Source organism: Dysidea avara, chromosome 4 (genome assembly GCF_963678975.1).
Source record: "Dysidea avara chromosome 4, odDysAvar1.4, whole genome shotgun sequence".
Taxonomy (NCBI): Eukaryota; Metazoa; Porifera; class Demospongiae; order Dictyoceratida; family Dysideidae; genus Dysidea; species Dysidea avara.
Window position 1 is genome coordinate 11,794,051 of NC_089275.1, and position 19,642 is coordinate 11,813,692.

Genomic DNA, 19,642 nt, shown 5'->3' on the forward strand with positions numbered 1-19,642 from the left:
GCTAATATAACAAGAGGTAGTCACTTCCATACCGCCAATTGATGCGCTCGCGACCTGGATCAAAAAGTTTGATCGCCAAAATATCGCCTTGATCACTTGATTTCATCTTTCCAAGAGCCTTGATTCTTGATCGTCAACCGTAAAAGCTTAGTAAATTCTCGTGTTGCTCAAAGTTAGCTTTCCAAAGGTGATTGATCGCCACTTTTGCGGACGCCTTGATCGCTCAGTTGATTCACTGCAAAAATACCCCTTGATCACTTGATTAAATCTTGATCCCGGTCGCAAGCGCATCAATTGGTGGTATGGAGGTGACTACCCCTTGCATAATTACAAAAACTTCCTTTCTTTCCAATATGGATAAATATAGCCACCATATAGATCCCATCTATGGTCCCGCACAGCATCAGCTCAGCAAGTTCTAGCCTCTGAGTGTAGGCCCCAGACATGCATGGTAACATCTCAAGTATATACTCATGATCATATATCTGATCTCCTGGCATAACTGCTGGCAGGTGACAATGTGACTTGTATGTCCGAACCTGTACATGTGCCACAAATGGTACCGGTATCAGTGGCATTGAGGAACTGTTAAAAACCAGATTTCTTCATGTTTGTATGGCAGAACACAACCAATGTGTCACTTTAGATGGCATTTATGTTCAGTTCTGTTGGGTGTTCTTTTAGGGGACATGCAGTCCTTGCTCCTCGGACTAACTCTGTTTTCTTGTCTACATATGTACAGTATTACGTAAATGTTTTAACAGAAACTATACTAGCTATACAGCCCTGTAAATGGTTTGCTGATGACTCTATATATCATACAAGGCCCCAATGCTAAGAAGTTACAAGAATGCTTTGGAAGCAAAAGTGGTGATGGAGTCAAATGCTTTATTATAAGTGTTTCACAGCTTAGAGATGACATAAGATCCTGCATACATATACACAGAAGCTAATTTTTGGTATCACAATCCAGAGTGACTTAATGGCCGCATAATCACATCCAATCCATTACTTCTAAAGAAGTATAGTTAACCTGAGAACCTTTTCACCCTAGTTAAGAGACAGAGCCTAATATAGCTTACTTAGTGAGAGGTGAACTTGAGTGTGCTTTTATAGTCTACAGCTTGCACCTTATAATGATCACCACTTGATAATCATGTTCTATATAACATTTTAAAACAGGACACCTAGCCATCTGCTGTCTCAGAATTTCACACTGAAATATCACAATATCAACTGCAAACTAGATCTAGCCATGTGTTCTGACTAGCTGAAACATTCTGTAATACAGATACTTACAAGTACTCCTTCCTGATATCAAGCTTAAGCCTACATATATAGATTATGCAACTCTTTACCATGTCACATTGCTGTGTGTACATCTGTAGAATCCTTTAAGTTAGCACAATAAAATTACATTCCTGAAAATAAATACACTCAGCTACAGTACTTCTGTATGTATGCATAACTCACTAACTAGTATAAGTACTGTGAAACATGATGTAGAGTAAATGAACTCCTTCATGCTTAATTGATAAAATAATCAACCACGCTATTTATAAAATAATTTTGTGGAGTGTAAACTGACCATAATTCTACTAGAGATAATAGCAGACACCTATGTAAGAATCTCTGTGGATACTCCTCATTTTGACCAACAGTGTGGTTTTTGACCACCAAAATATTGCTACATTTGTGTAACACATACTGTTTTATACAATATTCAGACAATCAACAAATTAATTACACAACTTGTCAATTTCATAAAAAGTGTATGCACAATTGTTCCAGTTGAGTATGCATGCTGTTGCTTCATTAATCATTGAATTTTGGATGATTGTTAATGTTTATAGCTAATACAATTAGGCGTTTCTTCCCTAACAAAATCCACACATATAATTGTATTAGTTTTGTTATAAATCACACACCAAAACTGCACAGATAATTATACATAACAATAACATACGTAGCTACCATCCACATTATAGTATACAATGCTTTTGTGCACATACAGTAACTGCACAGTGTACTGACTATACCTGCAAGTACATTATATAATTTGTATGAGAAACAATCATCAATATGCAAATTTTGAGAAAACTTACATGTGCAGTTTGAATGTGCATACACATCAAAGAAGTGGCTATGCTAATTATTGACCAAGCCTGCAAAAACAGCGTATGTCTACACCCCATCACTCTACAGATCATATCTCAGTATTGGAACAGAACATTTGTATTCTGTAACTTGCATCATAAAGCCAATTAAATGCTTACTAGGAGCTAAAAATTGCACTGCCATAGCATAATGGTACAAACAGTTGAGTGATTAAAATATGAAAAAAGCAAAAATCATGTGCCCACATGCCCTATTTTCGCAGGCCCAGTCACACATTTACTCATTATAGACATGTTATGACATACACTCCCAGTGCTTAAACATGCATTGCTCAGCAATGAATATGGACATCACTGACTAAAGGTCTCACAGCAGGTGTCATAACATGGTATGTAGTAGCTACTCAGTGAAATATAATACTAGGCCATCTATGCCTGCATGTGCATTACTCATGTGATAAAAATCAATGCAGGATTTGATCCTAGGAGATCTGAGGTAGGAGGCTACATCTAGAGTATGTGCATCTCACTTATCATGTAAGATAAACAGTTGTTCTACACACATAAAGCAAAAACGTAAACTGTTTTGCTATTGTACATGTGCTAAATGGTCACTGCTACACAGTGAACTAGTACTATATAGTACAATGTGCACTATCTGGGGCTATGAGTCAGCACAGGTAAATCTACCGGGGCAGGACTGATAACTGACGAGAAGGCTGTTAACAGCACAGCTCACCTCTGTATTCACACAGCCTCTAATGCAGGCACACTTCATTTAGGATTGAGCAAGGCGGTGGTTTGTTATTAGTGTGAACTGTCGACCATACAGGAACTTAGTGATACCAAAACATCAATGAGAGAGCCTCTTTCTCTATCTGGGGGCAATTCTTTTCAACAGCAGATAGAGTTTGTCATGCAAATTCCACAGGGTGTTCAAAGCCAGCAGTTATGCAGATGGGTTATCCTGGCTCCCACTTCCTATCCAACCACCAGACAACAGTGAGTTTACATATCCTGTCGGTAAGATACAGGCCTTACTAGTTACCTCTGGAGCCCTGGTCAAAGCATGTCTCACAACAAAGGTGTGGGCACTCAAAGTCCTACTGCATTCAAACACACACATACACACACACATGCTATGTATACAAACACACACACACTTGCACACACGCACGCACGCATACACGCACTACACTACACTAAACTATATAAATACACACACCACATGTTTATACACACACACGCACACACACACACACACACACACACACACACACACACACACACACACACACACACACACACACACACACGCATGCACACACGCATGCACACACACCACGTGCACACACATTTCAGTTCTTATCACTCGCAGTACCAGCAATGCTGGCCCACTCTACTGAATCAATCTCGATGTAATCTGATGATGCTGTGCTTGATGTAAACTCAGAAATCTCATCTTCAAGAGAGTATTGGTGATGAAATTTCCAATGTTTAGGCGCCTCCATCAATTCTTCAATTCTGTTTTGCATGTCCTAGAATTCAGTAAGTGTATACACATCACAATCATAGTATAATATACCCATACACTCATGCTGTAACCTAAACCCACTCAAAAACAGTTAAGCTGTGAAAAACAGGTACATCCTTTAAAAGTCTGGGAATTCAAAAGCGTGAAATCAAAGGTGACCGAACAAGAAAGGCTGCAATGATATCATCATTGCAGCCATTCTTTGTGCACCATCTTTAATTATTTGATATCATTGCAGCCATTTCTTGTCCATGCACTTTGATTTCCGAGGAAGGTCACACCCTTGGCTTTTGAGTGGATTTCACTTTTCTTTTGTGTTCTATATGGCTCCAAAGCCAATCAAAACTATGGGTTTATTTTTACCCACATACGTATATAATATTGTATAGAAAGAGTATTGCACAATTAATTTTTTGTACTACTGTAATAAGAGGTCTTCTAATACAACACTCATAAATGTTCTACAACAATATACACTGGCTTTGTAGCAAGGAAGCCTAGTGATAATGTCTCCATACAGTGGCTTCTGGCTCTTGTTGGTCATCCTTTCCGCTACTTTGTTTATGCCTGTTATGTAAGTAATGGATTGAAGTGTAAGCATGTGTGCAGACTAGGCAGCTTTATAGAGGATATTAAGTTAGGCAGCCACCTCTCTATAAAGGCTAAATATTTCTGGCCCAAAGGTGACCGCTTTAGACAGGTTCCACTGTACTGTAGAATTTCCATTGTTAGATCTATGCATTACATATATACTAATACGAATGCTGAACTTTCCTTTATATAAAGCAAGTTGAACAGCAGTGGCCCAGTGGTTAAGGGTCTGGATGTTAGTTGTGAAGGTCTCTGGTTCAAACCCCAAACCCCAGACAACTCACTTTCAAACATCTTTCCTGGGTGCCTTTGTACCCTTAGTGACTGTTCTATTAGAGTACTTGTACTACACTTGGCTTTGTACCACTGTACTCTTAATATTCATAGCTGAAGCGATTTCAATCAAGTTTTGAAAGTGGCCTGCCCTCACTTGTGGAAAGCTATAATGCAAAAAATGGTATGCTTTGTAAAACAGGACCATGGAATTGTACATGTTCTTCCTGATAATTACTTATGTGCCAGCTTTCTTGCTGTAATGACACACTACCAGGTATCTTGATTCCATTTACAACCATTTGATGTGCAATATACAGCAACTAGTCTAGCTGTTCTATTATTTACAATGGTAATATCCATTTTACAATCACATAGAAAGTGCTTCAAATTTAAAGTTTATTAAACTACAGCTAAAACCAAGAATGATACTAATTCTTAATTGTTAAACAATAACATATTAAAAAGGTATAAACATATTATAAGTGTACGCTAGCTACAAAACACATGATCACCTGTTCTAGCTGTGTTGTGTCCACTTTGAACTGTTCAACCAGACACTGTACAACATCAGCATGGTTGCACTGGACGGCTATGTGTAGTGGTGTCCTAATTTCCTATACAAGGATTAGAATAATGAGTGGCGATATGTGTAGTAGTATTTTAATTCCAAGTAAAATAAGCACCTTTAGACTAGTTATATATCTTATAAGGGTAACATTATACAACAAAAGTACATAATATATCAAATAAATATTATATCAAATGAGTTAAATGTTTGACTAGTACTCAATTTTATTGGCATCATAAAAATTTGCAATATAAAATGCCTTACTTTGTTGAGAATATGAACATCAGCTCCAGAATTGATCAATATTGCCACCACCACAACATGACCCTCTTCTGATGCAAGGTGGACAGGTGTATCTCCATTCTACAACACACCAGTGTATTTAACCATAACTTAGTGGCAACAGTATTACTATGTGCATGCATGTCAATGTATCCACTGTCTGACTACCTTTCATAATTCCAAACCTTTGTATATAACAGAAGGTACACTAGTAATGTCTACCATTACATACTGTATGTATGCATTAACCCAAGTTAATGTGTATGCAAGCCTGTGAGCATGCAGACTGTATATATTAACATTGGAATATTAAGTGATAAATGCTAATAGCTCACCTCATCAACAACACTGGTGTCTGCTCCTGAGTTAAGTAGCTGTTTGATAACTGCAATGTGACCACCTTCGGCTGCAAGGTGTAGAGCTGTCATCCTGCCCTGCAGAAATAGCATCGATGATATTGCCAATACATTATACATACATGCAGCTGGATGTAATCAGTAACCTACAGTTTTATTTATGCTGAAGTTGAGCTGGATTGCTCTACTATATTGGTACACTACTTTACTAACACTGCTGACACCATATGACTAACCCAGTCAGTAGCACTGATATCAACTCCAGCTGTTATCAGCATTTCAACCAGTGAAACATGACCACCAATAGCAGCTAAGTGCAGGGAAGTTCTCTCCCACTACAGGATTATAGCACAATCATGGTGATCACAAGTTGCATGAGCTTTAAAACTTCATTGGGGTGCAATAAAGCATGTATACACACACATAATATTGTACAAGAACACTCACATCATCAACAGCATTAATATCTGCCCCTGATCTAATTAATGTCTTGACAATCTGAATGTGACCACTGTCAGTAGCACTGTGTAAAGCAGTTCTCCTTTCCTGCAAATATTTGTGTATAATGTACATATACTACAACATGTTTAATGTATATGGTCAACGAGTATCCAATACAATATCTAGCTACTATAGTGCACTTAAAAAAATCTAATAATGAAGTAGGGATCCAAATGATAAAAGTAGTGAAACAAGAGACACGAATGACAAAGTTCTGTGGGAAAATCTCTTTATCTCTACTTCATTTTTAATTTGTTTAGTTTATTTGTTATAGCTATAGCAACATGTGTGACAGTTCTATTAGATTATCAAACTTGGTTGTTGTATTAGGGTAACTGCTTTATTAGAGTATCTTGAGTGGACCTCACTGGACTAGAAGCAATTTTTAAGGGGCTTGATCTTTTCATGTCTTATTTTTCACTGTGCTATACCAACAAGAAGCTTGTATTTTATGATCATTTGCTATAAGTAGTGAAGTACAGCTAGATCCTTGAGAAGCATGTCACTCGATTGTTATTGGTCCATGTCTACTAGTAACTGTCTACCAGTAATTTCTCTTAAAATAGCACAGGCGCTTTTTAAAAAAAATAGTGGTGTCTAAATACGGAAAGTGTTGATACAGGAAAAGTAATGATACAGTTTCATAGCATGAAGAAGATGACTGGAAGATAAGGTACAGAGGGCAAGCACTCGTCAAAATCCCAAAAGACTCATGCCTCTGGTGAGATTGCTATTGTGGCGAAAACGGTGGTCATGCAATGCATTGTTTAGCCTCTAGCCTTGTCAGGTAGGCAGTAAGGCAGGCAGACTAAAATTCAGGTTGTGACAATTTAAAAAAAATTTAGTGTTGACACGTGTATGAAGTAATGCTATATTTGACATCAGATACGCTATAAGACTTGTTAGGCCCCTATTCGGTGATTATTAGTTTCTCATCCAGCCTTTCTAATTATTATGATGCGGGCGGGAGGGTATTACCATTATGCCATTATTTTATAATATTAACACACTGATGTACAGACCTTGTCCAAATTGTCTTTCTTTCTTACTACAAACATTTCCTTCACCAGCTGATTCTACTTTTCGTGATCGCCAACTGTTTTTCGACAGTGAACTGAAAGCCTGCTTTGATGAAGTCGTTAGAGCATGATTGCAACTGGCACTGCAGCAATTTGCTAAGGAAAACAACAGTTCTCCTGGCGATATATAGTGCATTGTAGCGTTCATCAACAAACAATTATAACAGTTTGGTATCACGTATTCTTCTGAGCATGCACAGAGTAAATAATGGCTTACCATGCGGTAGCTTAAGAAGGATGCGGGCGATGGATGAGAAACTAATAATCACCAAATAGGGGCCTTAAGGTCATTTTTACCACTTATGTAAGATATGTCTAGGGTAGTTTTTAGAAGTGGAATTTTGGGGGGGGCACACATCATTGTGGGGGATTCCTACTATACAGTACATGTAGATCCCTGTTGTTAACACTACTTTGTACATTATATATACAGGTATACTTATGTAAAATGTGTGTGTGTGTGTGTGTGTGTGTGTGTGTGTGTGTGTGTGTGTGTGTGTGTGTGTGTGTGTGTGTGTGTGTGTGTTCATTGCCTCACATTGTTAAAGATATTAACATCAGCTCCCAACATTGTCAATACTTGAACAACCTTTACATTACCTTGTTTTGATGCAACATGAAGTGGCGTATCACCAAACTGCATGTAGAAAGTAAAGAGCAAACAAATGTACACTGTACAGTACACAGTATGTTACATGCACACACAAGCAGAGATGGAGAAAGCAGAGTAAGGTGGAAGTGGAAGCACAAGCAGTGCATGGCTATATCCCATAACTGACTAAACAGATATGTCATACTTTCATCAAGGTCACCTGAGTGTAAGTCTTATGAGTGTATGGTACATAAAGCTGTCAAATTTACAAAAGTGATCTAATTCTCTAAGTAGCATACAACTTATATTCCAGGTTTGTTACTTATACACGCTATGCTATATCACACAAGAAATGTAAAGTATATAGTTGTCATAATATTTCATTATACCAAATGACTAGTGTATTTGAGAACTATTTATTTTACGTACACTTGCAAGAATGACAACTAACCCAGTCAACAGCATTAACATGTGCTCCCAAATTCACAAGGGCTGCTACTATAAGCTTGTGTCCATTTTGAGCACCATAATGTAAAGATGTTTGTCTTTCCTGCAATGAATGAGACATGCGTATGTTAAGAATTAACATATGTACTATAGATGCATACAAAGTAGGTATGTATGTCAATTGGTTCTACAAAATACATCACCAGACAAAAACAGCTCAGCTATGAAAAAGAGTGCGGCCTTCCAACAATAGGCTAGTACAGTAAGGTAAGATGTGATATCAAAGGCAGCAGCCAAGAAATGGCTGTTACGATATTGTCACTTAATAATTTGCAACATTACAAATTAATTGACATAATAATCATTGCTGCCATTTCTTGGCTGCCACCTTTGATATCACATATTTTTTCCATACTAGCCTATTTTTGGAAAACCGCACTCTTTTTCACAGCTGGGCTGTTTTGGATTAGCACTATTGATTTAAACCAGAACTTGGATTAATTATAAGGTAGAAATTAAGCAAGGTAAACGAACAGTTGAATTGGGTTTTAGTTGTGAAAGTCACTGGTTTGAATTCTGGCAACTTTCTTTCCTGGCATATTTGGCATATCTCCACCCTGCAATGTTACACTTGTTTTTGGTGTCTGTGCTGAAAAACTGTATATAGCTTTTACTCATTTGCTTTTCAAAATGCTGCTATGACGGTTACTCTACGTACATATCAATTTTCAACTAATTTCCATACACGGTTTGTTTGTTTCTTATGTAAATAACAACAGAATTAATGAAAACTTAATATGCATGAGTTCACTGTTATATGTGACCGGATTTGTGAAAAGGGGTCTTCCACATACATCCAATTCTATGGACTTGGGAGACCAAAGCTTAGTCTTCAGCTAACATACAAACCTGAAATTTTCTCCATCCATTAAGCTATGTTGGTACTCACTACCAACCTAATTTCAAGTCAATATCTTTTACCAATCTCAAAATATTCATCATCAAAGTTGGTAAATTGGATGTGTTTCCACGTGGAAGACTCCTTTCGAATTGATCAGGTGACCAGGTTTTTTTTTTGCAACCTTTTGATGTGGTACGCTACATTTGACATAGCAGTACACAGAATTAAAGGGAAAGTTAAAGTATAAAGTTAGTGCATCTTTATATGAAAAGTGTGTTTACAAGACATGAAAACCTTTCAACAGATTTAATATTATAACTTATTGTATGGTGATTGCACAATTCATTGAGCAAGGAATGGAACCAGAAACATATAATTAATTTTCATGGCCTCATCATAAATTTATGTAACAGTTTGACACCTCAGGTCAAAGGAAACTACAGGGTTGTATTTCGCATTAATTCCAGGGCCATGTGATGCATGCTTGACATCATTTGGTAATTAAATGTCAGTATACCAGAAAATGACGCATGTAGTTACACTAACCCAGTCACTAGTGTCTACATTGATGTATCTGTCAACCACTAAAGTGACCACTTTAACCATATCACCATTCCCAGCTGCTGTTAATAGTTGATTGCATTCTTCAAGCTATGAGTAATGATACGGCATAATACAATTACATACGTATAGAAATTACAAAAATTATACAAAGAATCATAGATTTAAGTAGAGACAAAAGAAATGAAAAGTTAGTGTAGGGGTTAAATATGCATTAGTATATCTGCAGATAAAAGCAACCACCAGTCATAATAATGTTACAAAAAAGTTATTATATTATGTCTGGTACCATTCTTTCTTTTGATATGGTATACCTATAGTTCACTAGTCATATTATGTTTAAAAGAATAAACAAGTAAAGGAAAAGTAGGAATTTCAAGTTCGATTAGGGATTATAGAAATGAAAAGCAATGAAACAAAAGTGAACCTGTGCATACTGCATCAAAAAAAAAAAAAAAAAAGAATGCCAGAGTTAATGTTTTGTCTGAACATACATCCCGACTATCGATTACTGACTGGAACATGAAGTAGCCATTACATTTTGCTTTCAACTATGTTCAGCCCATTACACAGCGTTACAAACAAAGAGTAGTAAGAGAAGCGCCTCTGCAATCAATCCAGTCTCCACAGAAAATATGGACGATTGTTGATTACACACGTAGCAGCGTAGGGAAGCCATCATGCTACTATGAATCAACACCTCGGGCTGTCGGCAAAAAGAAATGGGACACAAAGGAGGACAAAGGTAAGTCCATGATGCACGCATTGTACGTACTGCGGTATGCCAAAAAGAACCTGTTGGGCTGACGCGATGTTGAACAGTGAAAAAATCAAGCCCGTATTCTTAGCTGCTATCATGTTATGCTTGTCTGAAGGCATTAGTCAGTCAGGCAGTAGAGAATTCCACTAAATAATATTTTTTTTAAATTCATACTAGTTTTCAGGTCGTACTGAAGGCACTTTTGGGCTTGAATGTCCTCCCAATTATACTCTTGGTTATACCTAATCAATACTGCACTGCCAAGGCAGCATAAAGGTAATGGTTTTAGGGTGATATTAAAGCCCAAACCTTCATGATCTCCAATCTACAGTATACTACCGTACTGTATGATAATCATTAGGACAACTTAAAAAAAACAAAGTTTCATTGACATTGGCTGCCTCACATTGTTTCTGTTGTCAAGTATCACTGCTGATGCTATCTTCAAAAAAATAATCGTTTTCTTAATGAAATGATTGATATTAGTTTTAGCTATTTGCATCATGTATGAAATTGAGGTGGCTGGAATGAACCACTCAAACACCATAGAAGAGAAGGGAGATGCTTTAGAAAATGGGGACATCACATAAGGCTCTACTCCACAATGCTGTGAAATAAACTGTTTCAACTCATCATACTCCTCCTTTGTGATGGATGAGAATATCTTATTGTCTACAATTGCAATCATTTTATGGTAATCTTCTGGAAACTCACTACTTTCTTGTAAACAATGTTCCTGTATCTGTTGTAGCTTCATTTTACTGTATACTTTGATGTCAAACAAATGTAGCAGCTTTAAACACTTCTCTGCATTTAATGATGACATTACTACATTCAACATGGAATGGTCATCCCATCTGTAGCAGTGACGTAGTTTCACCTCTAAGAGTGTATTAATATTATTACAAGCACGTATTCCTTCAAGTTCACTATCAGTGAACATCCTAACACCAGACTTATCCTTCACAGTTACGGTAGATGACACTGTTTTCAATAACTCCAAGTTATCACTCTCATTTTTCTTCAATTCATCTAAGATTTCCCTTAAAAGAATGCCAAATTCCACACTGGCTTGGTCAGCAGTATACATCATATTATGTGGAGATTTAGAAAGTGTGATACCCAGCAATTCCACAGAATTCAAACCTGCAATAGGTCAACATTAATTTTGTTTTATTTTTTTATGTACTAAGGCTTTACAGCACAAGTGTTGAAGGTCTGTAGAACACCTGCATGGTCCTGTACAGCCTGTTTAAAATGTATGTTTGAAAATGAGAAAAAATCCATGACTGGACTGGGCAGCCTTGAACCTGCAGCCATCCGATTTATTCTCGAATTCTTACAGGAGTCTGACAGGTGGTCAAGATATTTTTCAATTTCATGGGAAAACATTCTGACTGCCTGGCAGACTCCTGTACACTGTTAAAATTCAGGAGTATTCATCACACTTTATGGGTGTCCATTAAATACAGCACCCTAGAGGTAGCCGTAAAGGTGCTGTGATGACACTCTCATGATGTTACAGAAGAATACTAAAGTGTTACAAGAAGTATAACGCCAAGGTTGTTATATAGTGTGGGGTGTTATAATGACACACTAAGCATTCATTTTAATTTTGTGATGCTTTGATAGGGGTGGAGCCACTTTGTTTCCTTCACTCACATTGATGGTTATTTAGGAAACACAATTGAACCTGTGAAATACAGTAATTCAAGAGCATTACAACTACTCTTACTTCTTTGTCTTAATTTCTACATTTTATGTAAGTTGTAAAATGTACTTATAATAATATAGCTACCAAAGAAAGTTTTCATTGTGGGATTCATTTCCAAAGGTGTTACAGATATACTGGTGTTACTATAACACTCCTTAAGGTGCTTGGGGTGCTGTATAAACATATATTAGGTGTTGTGGTACCACCTCAATTTTAACAGTGTACGTATTCAACCATATTTGGTATTAAAGCAACCATTTTTGGCCATCATGTTTGATATCAAATTCCTTCACAGTGGCCATTCCTAAAAAGATCTTTCCAATGTTTTTTTGCATTCATAAAATGTTGCATTAGAATATATATATGACTGCTCTATTAGAGTACGAAAATTGTGCTTACATAAGTACGGTTTTAGTGGCATATTACACATGTGGTTTTAATGCACAAATCTTTGTTACTATAAATATGGCAATTTTAAACAATCATTGTATAATGTAACTTTCTAGTGTCTAAAGTTATGCAACTAAAATTCATACCGAGTATTTATTGGCTATCACTGCATATGATAATTGATATAATGGATGCATACATTTCTAATGCCCAAATTATTTCCTGGTTTTGGCAACTTTTGTGTGGTTACAGGTGGTAGTAGTAGGGATAAAGCTCACTAAACACTATTCCAACCAAGCCATGGCATAGAATGGTGTCTATCCTCTACCCATTGCTTTCACAAGGTCTGAGAAAAGTACTTGAAATCAGACTAAACAACAGATAGAGTGGAATAAAGAATCTTCATTCTGCTTGGCCATTCTGATTGGCTGGTTGTTTTTCCAACTGAGCATAACAGCCATTGTCACAAGGTCCCATTGTCACAAGGTCCCATTGTGGTCTGTATTAAGTTGTCACTGGAATAGTTAACTCTTTACTGCTATGAAGCTCTAAAAGGAACCAGCAATTTGCATTAATCATTCAATTTGTATGCAAATTGGTAGTATGCTTGAACTACCCTTGAAATTGGAAAGAATCAAAAAAAGCATCCATGAGTTATGGCAATTTTTAATAGCAGAAAGATGAATAAGCTAAAACAGTGTATATGCAGGTGAGATGGCCGGACCGAATTACATGCCTTTATTTTAGCATTGAAGTTAGGTGTCCTAGTTCTCCTGCAAATATGGTAAATTTTTAGCCAGGCATGACCAAGGTACATAAAAAAGTTAATTGTGTTTCTTGATTCATGTCTTATATATACACACTTGTCACATGCTACAACAGCTTTCCTTGGCTGCCCAACACTGCATGTATTTCGTCTTATCAACAAAGCAATTTGTGCTACACCATTACAAGTTGATTACATGTGTATTGGTTATGTGTAAAGTTCAAATGTAAATAAGCCACCTATTATTTAATGTTGGTAGGTAAATAATAGAACCACAACTAGCCATTTTTCTTAAGCTGATATTGTACACTTGTCAACTGCCATCCAATAATGGTGGTTGTTTTGCTCTTAGTCTTGGGATGGAACAGCTATTGGAATGGGGAAAACTGGACTTGAGTCTGCCACACAAGACTCCCTTCAATGTCCATGAAATTCCTAGAATAATCCCATACTGTATAAGGTTTTAATATAAATTGGTTTACTCTTTTTATTATCATTTCTATAACAAAGTAATTGGTTTCATTTCCAATGTAGTTTCCTAGACCTATAGGAGTGGGTTTTGGGAAGGGAGTTTTGTTTCACTGGCCACCAACCTATACACGCAATATTTTCCTGCACTGTATTAATGCTTTTCAATTAATACCTTCTGTTCTGTACTACCTCTAGCACTGTGATGTAGGTGTTCCACACACACGGTACATAACTCTCTAATTTTTGCTAGCTGCGATACCACTACACAAGCATGCACAGATTATCTCCCTCCTTCAATCTTGTTTAACAAACAAACTCCATTTAAAAGGAAAAATATGTACAGTGCATGTATACAAGTATGCAGAAATTTCAACTAGAGTAGGGACCATAGCACATCGATAAAAAGTACTGAAACAAGTTGTAGTGCATGATATTAAATCACAGTAAAACAATAAGAAGTGTTATATCCCTACTGTACTCAAGATACCATGTACAGTAGGGATATAATTTATATCGAGTCACTTCTTATTATTTTACTGTGATTTAATATCGTGCACTACTCCAGCTTGTTTCAGTACTTTTTATCGATGTGCTATGGTCCCTACTCTAGTTGAAAATTCCAGTGTACTTGTTTGTTAACTTTTTTGTAAAATAAATTATTATTGTGACTGGTGAATCTACACATACCGCATCATAAGAAAGAAATGGTGCTGTGTGCTCCAGCTATCAATCGTCATCTGAAAAGTGAAGTATCCGTTACACTTCGTTGTCAGCTACGTTCAACCAGCAATACAAATCAAGAACTGTTCGAAAAGCACCTCTGGAATCAAAGTAGCTGCTATGAAAAATACGGATGATTTCCATTATGAAGGGAAGCCATCATGTGCTACCGCCAAATCAACACCTTTCGCTGTCAGCACAGATGAATGGGACACAAAGGAGGACACTAGTAAGTCCATGAAGAATGCATTGTACGTACTGCGGTATGCCAAAAGGCACCTCTCGGGACAAAGTGATGTCAAACAGTGAAAAATCAAACCCGTAGCCGTAGCTGTTATCAAGTTCCACTTGTCTGAAGGCATGAGTCCGTCAGTCGCTAGAAAATTCTGTTTAAATTTGCAGTGCATGATAAAACTGTTGTTCTACAATTCACAGCATGCATACCTTCTTCTACTAGCTTAGTGATACTTGCAGCAGCTGTATTCATTTCAATATTATTCAGTGCTGTAACTAGTTTACTCCAACTGGCATCAGGATCTCTCTCCAGCCACTTCTCAAACATGACAGTACAACAAGTGTTGACATCATTAGGATGATTAGCTTTGATCTCTTTCAGGACATTATTACTGTCCACTAATTCCAGGCCAAGATCATACCACTTGGTAGCTATGTTAATATCCTTAATCCTCATAACATCTTTTAATAGTTTAATGGTAAGACCATTGGCCATGATCTAAATATAAAGAAACAATGCACAAATGTTGGAAAGTGATGTACAGTAAAGTGCTCTTGAGTATAAATATTTATATTGCAACCAGCATTATAAATAACAAGAATTAGTCTAGCCACTTCTAATAAACATAGCTCTTTAACATAGCTCTGATACGGCCAGTGACAAATGAACACAAATCAATTAATAGAACACTATACTAGCATTGACACTGGGGTTTTATTGATGTACACAATGTGATGTTTGGAGCAGGTCATTGCCAATGTGTACATCATGGAAATTTGAGTAGAGAAACAGTTTACAAGCTTGTAATAGGCACTGTCAGTTAACTGGAAACTTTACAAACCTTTTGATGTTTACTAGATGAATCTTTAAATAAAATGCTTTTGGCTCAAGGAGCGGCTAACTATCAGTGTTGATGAGTTAGCCAGTCTATATACCTAATCTGTGCCAGTTACAGCTCATTATTTCACAGGCTTTCAATGCAGGTCAGTGGTGAGATACTGTAGTTAATGAAACATTCTTGACTGCTTTATTAGTGTTTTAATACAGGTGATTGCTCTATTAGAGTATTTCGAACATTTTAGTGTAAGAATCCAACATTGCTACAAAGAAGCATTGTGCTGCAAAATCCATTTTGAACATTGATATGATGATGACCTTTATAAGGCATTTTCCATTGATTGTTCACATTCTCGCTTTCCGTTCCCATTTTCCTAGAATTCTACTTAAAACCATCAACCGCATGGCAGCTGCAGCAAAGCATGTGACATAATAACAATATAAGTTCCTTCTTCTATACTATAGTGGATATGTATAACAGGTGCAATCTTCCACATGTCCATTCAATTTAGGCAACTATCCAGCCAATTCTGGTTATATTATGACATTGTGGCAGGACAACAGAAAATTAAAGCTCTGGCAGTGCCCTCTCATATTTCCAATACCCAAGTACAAAAGTACAGTGACTATTGCACCGCTTTTACTCACCTACTTTGCTGCAAGAATAGAATTCTATGTGAATCAGTGCTGGGAGTGCACAAGATCTAGATACTCTAATAGAGAGTCACCAAACAACTCTTTATTATATTCAATGTGTCTCCATTAACAGATGTATCTATACTGTACATAATCAAGTGCATGAACCTATCGGAAATACCTTCATTTACTGAAGTAGCTATCTACTTGTACAGTACAGTATCATAATGGTAATCAATGCCATAAAATTATAGAAGCATCCTATTTAAGTACATGTTTACCACTGAAAATGGATTCAGATTCAATCTCAAAAATTTCCTATGGGGCCGAGGCATTCTTTCCAAAACTCTCTTACTATTGGCATGCTAGTGTGCTTTGCACAGTAAGGTACATTTAAATACTTTGTAGTTGACAGCCACCCCACATGACTTGCCCCCCAAATGACATGCCCCCCCTCCCACCCCCTACTGTTCTCCGTCCCGATTCAAGGTAGCATTGTGGATGGAAGCACAAAGCGATTTTTAAGGACAAAGCGATTTTTGGCCACATATTGTGATTGTTGACAGTATTTACGTACATGTTTTGCAATGTAAATGCTAATGATAGTTCTCCATTGATCGTCAAACTATTGTATATGTTTGTCCTTGTATTCTCTACATTCCTTTCCTGGCTGTGAGTCACAGTCAAGATTGCTTTCAGCTCAGTCTCTGATAATTCAATCAATATGTATAGTTGTCTACATCAACATGCCACTTGGCAAAGTGCTTACTTGGCTTGTGTCTTGGTTGACTTATAAAGTAGTAAGTTAGCTACTGCATACTTATACACTGTACATACCTATCATAGTCATTGCACAACATGAGCTCGAACACATGAGAACTCTTCAACTACAAAACCCACAAAAACTAGAGAATATGATCTGTGAAACTAATCCTGGTTTGGCATGGAACCATGAAAATAAAATTGTAATGTTAATCCTGTTTTATTATGTAACCGTGAAAATTTCATACTGCAAAAAAATTGCATGGTAATTAATTTGCAAAACATCCTGACACAATTTCATGTTGTTACTGTGACAACTGATAATTACAGGGGCAACAGGGGAAGAATTTCATAGACATATTAAAAAGTAAAATAAGAAATAGAGATAGCTGAAAATACCTGTGAAACAAGAGGAGATGTTGGTGTAATTAACAAGGTTTGTGACTACATCTAGTAAAACCACAAATCCCCATCTTTCAAGAGTTTGTTTATTTTGTATGATAGCTACTTGCAAAAAGGGATTCATGGTTTATTCTATAACAGAAAAATTAGGTAGCTATCAAACAAGACTCATACCCATTCACTCTGTGCGAAGGTAGAACAAGTGAACTTATCAGGCAGCTGGGGTATGAAATGGGATTGACAGAGCTAGCCACGGATCTATGTAATACTCAAAGAGTAGCTATCTACAGCGTAAAAAAAGTTTCCCTCAGCAGTATTCATTAACCAGCACATAATCATGTTAAACCACAGAAGCCTCACACTTCAAACATGGGTATTTATAGCTATGATTAATCTTCAGGTTACTGAGCTATATAGGAGGGTAATGACCCAGAACAAGATCTAAACTTTAACTGTGTAGCTATAACCTTCTGATTGTGAAGTTTCACAGTATTGATAAGGCCACTCCAAGTCATACCTTAGTTTCTGGTCACTCCCAAGCCTACAAATGGATGCGGGCGGGCGGATGATCAGGACTTCAGGACTATAGACTCTACTGTGACAATATATTGTATGGTATTATTATTTGCTCAATTTAGCAAATTCATGTTGATTTTAACCAACAACATAAGTAGTTGTGCTTCGGCAAAAAATGCACTAGGAAAGTTGTTGATGGATCATGGCTAGCTATACACTGATGTATAGCATTTAAGTATATATTTATTTATTGATTTAGAATATACTATAGGAAATGTTTTGCTCATGTAGCTACTTATGCTTTCCAAGTGAAATAAATGTCTCATTAGCTATGTCAGGAAAGTATTACTATGACTTATAGCTAAGTTGTTCATATGATCATGATACACAATGAAATTTAACTTCTATTTTCACATCAGAAATTCTTCATTCAAATGTAAAGTCTTAGCCCACTAGCTATGTGTTTCCAGCCTTCTATTCAGTAACCTTGAGAAAAGTAACTGTCAAAGTTTTGAGTCATTGAGTGCTCCAGACTACTGTTTTTTAGTGATCATCTGGGAATGTTTAAACTATAAGGGTTTCTACTTGCCAATCTAATTTTAGTTATGGAAAAGTTTAAGCTTAAGCTCACCGAATGTTGCCGGCTTTCCATACCCCTGTAGTGTTCAGTGATAAGGAATTAGACTAATCATTAGAGGACTACATTTGAATTATAAAGTTAAAGCTATGGCCCATCTGCATGGACTAGTAGTTAATGCTACTGAAATTACTTTGGTTACAGAAGCATTAGTAACAGTTATAATCTGAACAGCTATATAATCAAGGACAAAACTAGCTATAGTTAGAAACATTTTATTAGTGTGGCATATATACCTAATATATACCTAATATTAGAGTTAAGAGTAGTGTGACTGCTCTATTGGAATCCCTGAATGCTCTATTAGAGTATATCGATCTTTTGCAGTAAAAAATAAGTGTCTTGCTGGGTCACGTGCACTTAAGCACCTGTAATATTAATAATAGTCCTCATAAACTAGGGTTTCAGGTTTACCATGCGGGCGGGTGACCAGAAACTAAGGTTTGACTTGGTGTGGCCTAAATAAATAGCTACGTAAATAAGTAAATTGCCTCCCACACAAAATGACTGCACTGGGAACTGCAACACGACTGTTAGTAATACTTAGTATTACATATAATTTCCAAATGTCATGCTCAGAATAAATACTCTCTGACACTGCAGAGTTACTGAACTGCCGGCGGACGCCGGGTCATGCACGGTGACCACCGGCGTCCCCATTACCAATACAAAGACTGGTAGTTGAATTTAGTTGATACCTGGCGATGATAATCTCCCCGGCGTAGCCAAAGTTGTATCATCAAGCTCTCCAAATCTTCAAGGTCATGATGGCCTATTTCCGCTCGTTCTAATTGAGAGTATAAACGCCTCTAAAATTATTTAATAAGTCAGATTTATGTGTTCTACTTTTAGTGCAAGAAATATGTATGATCCTGTGTTCCAAGCTAGCTATTTGTTTCATTCCTTATATAGCTAGCTATACCTGTGTTAATTGCATCATATAGACTAATATTGGCCCTGCTAACATTATCTTTGATTCGTGCATGTAACT

The 19,642-nt window shown here is 36.8% G+C and overlaps 1 protein-coding gene across 2 annotated transcripts; it reads right to left on the minus strand.

Moving 5' to 3' along the window:
• Positions 1–52: 52 nt before the first annotated feature.
• LOC136252940 (uncharacterized) lies at positions 53–19,470 on the minus strand. 2 transcript variants are annotated; one of them, XM_066045529.1, is made up of 15 exons: positions 19,350–19,470; positions 15,071–15,359; positions 10,972–11,711; positions 9,791–9,895; positions 8,348–8,446; positions 7,843–7,941; positions 6,172–6,270; positions 5,961–6,059; positions 5,704–5,802; positions 5,351–5,449; positions 5,031–5,132; positions 3,473–3,655; positions 1,589–1,877; positions 1,474–1,526; positions 53–1,421 (listed from the first exon to the last, which is right to left on the minus strand). In XM_066045529.1, the coding sequence occupies exons 1-12, from the start codon at positions 19,389–19,391 to the stop codon at positions 3,476–3,478; spliced, it is 2,052 nt and encodes a 683-aa protein (XP_065901601.1). In that variant the 5' UTR covers positions 19,392–19,470; the 3' UTR covers positions 53–1,421; positions 1,474–1,526; positions 1,589–1,877; positions 3,473–3,475. The 2 variants fall into 2 exon arrangements, with proteins under 2 accessions (XP_065901601.1, XP_065901600.1); XM_066045528.1 differs by having other exon boundaries at positions 1,474–1,877.
• Positions 19,471–19,642: the final 172 nt, after the last annotated feature.

Coding starts and splice junctions, on each gene's coding strand:
- LOC136252940 (XM_066045529.1), bottom strand. CDS start 19,391: ATGATACAACTTTGGCTACGCCGGGGAGATTATCATCGCCAG. Junction 5,803..5,960: donor ATATCAGTGCTACTGACTGG/GTTAGTCATATG, acceptor CTATTTCTGCAG/GGCAGGATGACAGCTCTACA. Junction 3,656..5,030: donor ACACAACACAGCTAGAACAG/GTGATCATGTGT, acceptor ACTGAATTCTAG/GACATGCAAAACAGAATTGA.